This window comes from Bombus bifarius, unplaced genomic scaffold, assembly GCF_011952205.1.
Source record: "Bombus bifarius isolate JDL3187 unplaced genomic scaffold, Bbif_JDL3187 scf7180000007970, whole genome shotgun sequence".
Classification (NCBI taxonomy): domain Eukaryota; kingdom Metazoa; phylum Arthropoda; class Insecta; order Hymenoptera; family Apidae; genus Bombus; species Bombus bifarius.
Genome location: NW_022884356.1, coordinates 7,597,806 through 7,605,900, shown reverse-complemented (window position 1 = coordinate 7,605,900; position 8,095 = coordinate 7,597,806). Strand labels below are relative to the sequence as shown.

At 38.1% G+C, this 8,095-nt stretch overlaps 1 protein-coding gene across 1 annotated transcript; it reads left to right on the top strand.

Moving 5' to 3' along the window:
* The first annotated feature begins 4,666 nt into the window (after positions 1 to 4,666).
* On the top strand, positions 4,667 to 7,895 carry LOC117213012. Its single transcript, XM_033458225.1, has 3 exons — positions 4,667 to 4,895; positions 7,436 to 7,692; positions 7,788 to 7,895. The coding sequence occupies exons 1-3, from the start codon at positions 4,832 to 4,834 to the stop codon at positions 7,893 to 7,895; spliced, it is 429 nt and encodes a 142-aa protein (XP_033314116.1). The 5' UTR covers positions 4,667 to 4,831.
* The last annotated feature ends 200 nt before the right edge of the window (positions 7,896 to 8,095 follow it).

Genomic DNA, 8,095 nt, shown 5'->3' with positions numbered 1-8,095 from the left:
AAAATAATTTAAAAAGATTATTACCTGTACGTTGATAATTCACGATATTTTAATACAATCGAAACGGAACGCTTCAGTTTTCTTCTAACTATCCCTACGATAATACGTTAACTATAAAATATGAAATACTTAGCTGGCGTTTCCTTTAATTAAGAATTTAAGTAGTTCGAACGTTCCTTCGGAGGTCGACATAAAACGAAATTGCGAGGAACTCGTGGGTAAAGTTGTATTTCGAATATTTAAATTTACAACTCGCTGCTCACAGGCCAACAAACTCGCAATTCGCAATACGATCGAAGTGTAAGCTCTCGTTAACTGTAATTCATGTTCGATATCCATCACCGTGAACCGGAAGCGAGCTCGCCAAAGGCCTAGAACGAATTTTGCGTGCACCTGCAAATTAGAAACATCGGAATATTATTCCGCCATGATATCCGCGCTTTTATCGTGTGTTTTTACAGCCAGAGAATCACGTTGCTTACTGTGTAACGCGATATGAAAAATTTCGCAGAGCAAAGTCGATCCTTTTTACTTCGCGGAATATCGTACTTTGGCAACAGTATCTGAAATTTACCGCTATGTATCTCTATGTATCTTTCCGCTGACGAGGAAAAATGTTGTCAAATAAAAACCGCTTCGATACAGCGCGACATATCGCGAAGTAACTTCTGCTTTTCTTGAAAATATTAAGATCGTTCTGTTGTAGCCGTTTCTTTCAACTACGAGAACGCGATGTTCGATTTTCTGTTGTTTAAACTTGAACGTATTTCTTTCTTTTCGCTCGAAGCTCAGAAATGTATCGATTTTGTTGCAAGCAGTGACATTATATTGGTTTGTGTGGAAAATTCGTAGGTAAATTCGAGAAAACTATTCAAGGGTCATCTATTTTGCCGAAGTTTACGACAGCTTTTGTTTCACTGTCTGAATTCTTCCTGTTTTCGATAATATTTCTCGGATTAGATTAATCGTTATTACATAAATCTTTGGAACTTTCCGCTGTTTTTCTAAGACGAAGAAAAGTTTTACAATAGAAGAGTTAAAAGTAACCATTTATTTTGTCTCTTTTCTTCCAATTCGAAGATATCAAATTCCTCAAAACTATTGGTACGACGCGTCACATTGTTATACGACGTTCGATTAAACGTTTCGTCGTAATAATCCAAAATGAGTAGCTATACGCGAAGATCCATCGACGATACGTGATAATAAACATCGCGGGAGAAGGAACATCGCATGCTCGCGAGCTATAAAAGCGGAAGCAGCTTCTAGATTCGAAATAAATATTTTTCGCAAAGTTGAAACGTTGCCAAGGAAAAGCGAACTAAGTCTGCCCTTAAGGTTAATAGTTTCGCAAACAAAAATTTATAGAACATTGTTTATTCAGAATCACTCTAACGATAAGAGTGATTTCACACCGGCCAAAGAGCACCGTGTACACTCATCCTTCAATCTCATTTCGCGCTCAGAAATTCCTGATGGTTTCCGAGGCAACAGGGACTCACCGATCCTCATCAAAATTTCAAAGGGCAACGTTTTCGACCCATCACGCTCGTAAATTCCTCGCGTTGCACGGTTACGTCATGCTCGAAGGAGATTTATCTCTTCATCGACGCAGCTCGATTCGAAACTTCTCTCTACTCCGTTCGCAAGGATTTGTATCAACCGAGAAAGAGCGGTCAGAGAAGAAAGGGCAAGGATGCACAGGGGAAAACTTTCTTTCTCCGACCAAATAAACTTGGACGTCGACGAGCGAAAAAGTGTATTGCCGAGGTTGAACGCCTCGTGAGGACAGTGGCGTGGCACCGACTTTCCAAATCGGCAATATCGGAGATATCGTAAAATTTTATAACATCGTGCCTTCGTCTTCTTTCGTGGCGATTTGTCTGGATATTTTCCAGCAAACCGATATCTCTTATAAGCGAGTAATCTTGAGAAAGTTAATTCAGGCAAAAGATTTATGCCAGCGTGTATCGTTGCTGGACTGGGGCGTTGGCGCGTTTATGCAAAATTTAAAGATTCAAAAATCTGCAAAATGCGCGTAACGCGAAGAAATGTGCAAATTGATAGATTCGACGAACGTGTTCCTGTTCTTGCGCGTTTCGACAAAAAGATTTACGGAACACGACGATGATTTTACTAGCAAAATTCGAATTGGCCAAAATTCGATTCTTCTTGTCGAAAGTTTGCTCCTTCGATACGATGTTTGACATTTTTTCAGAGTCGAGGCGAACTAAGGAACGTGCCGCGGACGAAACAAGAGAATTTTTGCATTTTCGACGATCGACTAAGAACGTTCTCGTCCTCGCGTTTCAGCCTATTTCGTGTCAAGGAATTTTCCCAACTATCCACAGCGATTTACATAGCGATGTAAGATAATTACGTCGGATTCAAAGGGCGTAATGGAGTAGTGGTTTTTCTACGCCCTGCCACGTTTCGTATTAACCGCTTTGTAGAAGCAACTCAAAAGAGCTCTTCACGGTCTGACACTGACTGTTCCTTTCGCAATTTATTGGACGTTTTCGCTCCGTGTTTTACGTTGGCTACGCGACTACTACGTGCGATTTATTCTCCGCAACTTTGCTTGTTCGAAGTAATGAGAGCAAATTGCTGGTCCGTGAGGAAAAGAAAAACAGGAAACAAAGCAGGATTTTTAAAATAGAACAGCTATATCTTCGGTGTTATTCAAATATCGTTCCATCGTCTGGATATCTCGAACGACTTCGAACGTCTTTGGTATATTATGTAATATGGTAGCTAAATATTTTATATTTATTAATGGGTTTATTGGCTTTAGAAGATTTCTATGTACGAGGCAAGTAAAGAATTTACGGTTGTGCAGTGTGCAGTAGACTATCGCGTTAGAATTCAACCTAACGAGAAGAATTATACGTAATTTGGGAGAAAAACTTTGCCAAAGCGAGCAGTACGAGTTCGCGACTGTGAGTTACTGATATTCTCAAACTCGTAAAGATGTATTTAAAATTCTTTCGTCTCGGTAAGTTTTTATCGATTCGTATCTTTTTATATGTTTCAAGCAAAGAGGAAACTTTATCTATAAACTCACAAATTTATAGCGAGTATTTTTCAAAACTAAAAATAACATCGACTAGTAGAATAAAATAATAACGATATCATTCTGCGATCGCGTTTAACCGCAACATAATTTTTGTTATCTTATTTTTTTCGTCACGTTTATGTTAATCGTACGTATTAGAGTAAAAGAGGTCCTTCGCGCGAAAATACAGTCGGGTAACTATGGTACCGCAAATAACATAATTCTTCCTTAAGCGCACCTAGTTATATAACATTTCTTTTTAAACGAAACGTTATGCCTCTTTATTCCGCGTTTAATTTAACATTTAATAAAGACGTACAATTTAAAGACACGCGCGTAGCGAAGCGATTCTAATTTATTCGCCATCCTTTCTCGCTTTATTCCCTTTTTGGTGGAATTTTGAAACGCGGCTACCGTGCGCGCTTTTGAAAATATGAACGCAACTCGAAAGAAAAGAAAAAGGGGGAAACAGGGATAATATATACGCGGGGCAATAGACATACTTTTAAGGTTACGCTTGAACATATCATGAATGCATTTTACATTTATTTTACTGGACCGTAATCCTCGTACTCGAGACTTTTAGTCCTGTATACGCGAATACTTGCAGGAAAAATTGTATCTCCTTAGTTTCCACTAAGATGCAACGTCACGTCGACAAATAGAAACCTTTACGTGACTACGATTCTAACACTATATAACGCGTGATAAACATTCTACGATCATAGGCGTATCTCAAATTTCAATTTCGTGTCCTACGCCCAAATCGCAATTTTGCATATTTTCAGGATTTCCAACTTTTAGATCCATCGAAAGGAAATAAAGTTCATTTTCTAAATATCGTCTCGTTTTTAAAAACGTCGTTCGTCGCTACGTATTCGTCCTTTGTGCGCGAAACGAAGAATTTATTTCTCAAATTATTATCTGGTAACAGTGGCGTAACTTTTTCGACATTCTAAAACGTAAAGCGTAAATATAAGCAGCACGACAGCAGAGTATCGATAAAATCGTTCTTACACGTTCGAAAATTAACGGGTGGTTTTATCGAGCAACGATAACAAGATCTGGTTAAATCAACGGCACGAAAAAGTTCGACCAAACACGCCAATTATTCGAAATATTTTCACGATCGAAAATTCAAATCGATGCGCCAAATGCGGATCGGAACTTATAACGCGAAATTATAGCGACATTAATAGATGCATTATAATCCTGCCTATTCACTTGTACAAATAGGTTTAGTAAGCGATCCACAGCGTCGCTCTTACTACGACATACATAGACTATGCACGTACGATGATGCTCTTCATTCGATAAAAAATTCAATGTAATTAGAAATCGCAGAAATTGTGAATTTCTTTCTTTCGTACAATCTTTTATTCTTTCTTATTTACTCGTTTATCGACTTATTTATTCATTTCGCAAAAAATTGTAACACACTGCGAGTAGTAAATTGTAAGGTAAGAGGAGTATAAGAAAAATAATAATACATCGTATGCAGTTGTATTCCATTTATAGGTATAATTTGTTTAATAGCATACAAAGTAATTCCTTGGAAATTTAAATTAGTTTAATAATACGATAACTCTATTATTTTTCTACGCATCGATTATTTTAGTCTCGGTACTCGTATCACGATCGTTCCGAAGCTGGTTACAAATCAACAGTATGCTGTTCGGACACACGTATCAAGGCGTAAAATTTTATGCCATCTCCAAATTATTTCACGCGATATGTTTTAATTACGAACAATTATAGTTCCTTTTGGACGAAAGTATGCGTCGCAAGAATCCACCTACACGGGACAGGAATAAGCGCTCGGTAATAAAAAGGAATACAAGTAAGCGAGCACGTCATCGTGAACGTGTTAACCTTTCGAAGTTCCAAACTTTTGTAACGGCAATTATAAAAGTTTAAAAATAATCAGATGACGTCGATATTTAATCGGCGATAATTAATTACTCGTTATTCTTAGGCCAGGTCGATATTATACATATATTTATAATTCTGGATTTGTCTGCTCCTTTAAATAAAAATGAAACCTAAAGGTTAATTTATATCGATATTTAACGGTGCTCTGTTTCTCAGCGTCGTTTAATTAAATACCGTGTAAAATGCGAGTAAGGCTAGAATTTACTTCGCTTTTAAAATATGTATGTTTAAACTTTTACGTGCTAAGCTATAACACGAAACTGCAACGTCATAAAATATTTTACGTGCTTCCCCTTTTGTTTTTCTTGACATATTACCACGAAAACGAACGCAGCTTTTCTATTATATTTTAATGCACACGTTGTTCGGTTCGTATTCCTATCTTATTAAACCATCTTTATTCGTCGGTATAAATTCTTGGAACGTAATAGTGCCACCTTCGAACGTACGAGTTCCGTACCGTATCGCGAATGTACGACTTCATTTTCCGTATATTTATTTCAAATGCAGACTTAAACGCAATATTTATACGATGGAAAATTGAATAGAGAAAATTAGATGAAACACGTTTATTCCCAGTCATACTTTTACGCGTGTAGATAATTTATAATTTCACCAACTAATTAATGCATTTCATTATATTTTATTTGCACCGAATAATTTTGTTAAGCTTAATAGCATAAATTATGATTCTATGTGGAGTACGGTAAAATATTTGATTAATGCTATCTCGTTAAATGATTCGCCTCGACGAATTAAAATAACGAAACGTTATTTTATGAGATACTTATCAACCATTCGTTTGCTTTAAGAGTAAAGAGGAGAAACTCGTTAATAAATGATACTAGTTTCAAAAAAAAAAAAAAAAAGAAAAAAAAATAGCTACACATAAAGCGTAAAGGTATCCGCGTTAAAGTGGAGCGAAACACTCCTGAACCATCGTACAGCGATCAATCATCGCACAATTAATACAATTGATACAATTAATACAAGATCAAAATATTTATCATTACGATGTTGCTCTATTCGTTGATCCTCGCCAAAAAAAGCATACGTTTAAACATTCGCTCGGATCGATACGCTTATTCATAGCCTGCGTCTCTTACGACTCGATGCACGCTCTTTTTCCACCTTACGCGAATTCGAAGAACGTCAGGACGCGTAACGCGTAACCATCTACTCCGGAGTCTTAAGAAATTGTTGAGAGAATCGTTTCGCAAGACGGGGAGGTATCGCGGTGTTCTTGTTGGAAGCGCAATGTCGAGGCAGTCGGCGAAAAATGTGCGACAAGGTGACAGGAAGGGTGAAGGGGCTGGAAATCACGGTAAAAGGAGAGACAGAAGGGCGTAGATGCCGATGGAAGGGTGCCAGGCTGAAGTAGTCCGGCACTTTACGAAATGAGATACACCCACGCCTATAAAAAGCCAACCACACCTATGTGTACGCGATATACCAGCCCTGTGAGCTGCCGCTCAAGGCTAGCGATTTCAATTTTCAATCGCCATCGCGATGGAAAATCATCGACGGCCTCTCGATTGCTGACGGTCTGCGAGCTGAATCGTTTCATCGTTCTGTCTATTTTCTTCGTGGATTGTCGATTTTCCTCGTGCGCGATGCAACGGCGGAGACGGCGTAACGTCGAAATAGAAGGTTCGGTGGAATTAAATAAATAATCAAGCGATTAAATAGAATATATTTGTTTCACGGGGCATATACAAATATTTATAAATAATACCGGGCTGTTGGATTTTTGTCGCGATCAAAAATAGGATAACGTACCTGTGTATAAATGAAAAAGATAAGAGAAGTCTAATAACAAATGAGTAATTTCTTCCAGTGATTGGACCATATTTCATAACTTGAACGAAAGTCCATTTACGAGTCGGATAACCTTCTTACTTCTTCATTTATTTGCCTTTAACGATTTTTCCTGGAATATCTATCCTCATAGGCCGGCTTCTACATCCGATATTTTCACCCTTCTCTTCAAGCCACCTAAATCTTTCCTGCGACTTTACATCTGGCAATCGAGTGTTAAACGGCTGGCAAGAATCAATAATTTCGGTATATAGGGTGTTTCACAACAAATGCGTAAAATCGTGGAAGATCATCTCGCACGTGTGTAACTCCATTAAAAAATAACGTAGATCGTAAAATTGCGAGAGGATTTAGTTGTAGGAAAATTCCACTCTTTTTGTATATTATAATACTTAACTTTTAAAACTCTCAGGCATATCTACTGACGAAGAAACCGTACTTTCGATAGAATGTTCAGGAACCAAAGACTAATAATAGCTGAAAAAGAAGGAATCCCGAAACTTTATGATATTTCAGGCGATCAAACTTATCGAGACAGCCTCCTAGATCTAGATACATTTTACTCTTAAAATTCATATTACGCGAATTTCACAGAACTTCTCAATTTTGCCCCTATCTTTCGATAAACAGATCAGGCGTATATCATTTCAAAAAAGGCGGAAACCATTCTTTCGATGGTCCTGGAAGATATACTCGAGGAATCATTGGAGGATGCAAGGAACTTAGCGGTGACCGCTGGCAAGAGCAGCGTGACCCGCGAAGAAATGGAAAAGTCGCTGAGAAATCTTTGTCTTCGTTTGAGTACGGTGCCGGCATACAGCGCGAGAATCGGCTCCTGGAACGACGACGAGGACGAGAGTAACAAGGGTCCTGTCGACTCGTCCAAGGTTGGTCGAACGAAGAAAAACAGATAGAATAAAAAAAAAAAGTTACACTCGAAGGCCGCAGCAACTGGATCGCCCCTCGTCGATAAACAAAATAGGTTGTTTCAGAAGGTTCACGGCATCGCTGCTGTACCTCGTCACGCTGTCACGGGGACTGCAGTCACAAAATAGTGACCATCTATCGCAATCTACGTTTCCTTCGGTAATCGTTAGTGCAATCGATGTGCATCCGTGTTTCATGGGAAATAAAAAATATTTTAAACTGATCTACCTTATGTTTCAATTTTTATATGATCTATTTCAGACGTATTGTGGATTAGGAGATAAAACTTTTAGAGAGTTTCAATTCGAAAATTTAGCTTTTTTAATTAGAAACGGATAGAGAACAGCTTGGGAGGAAGGAATT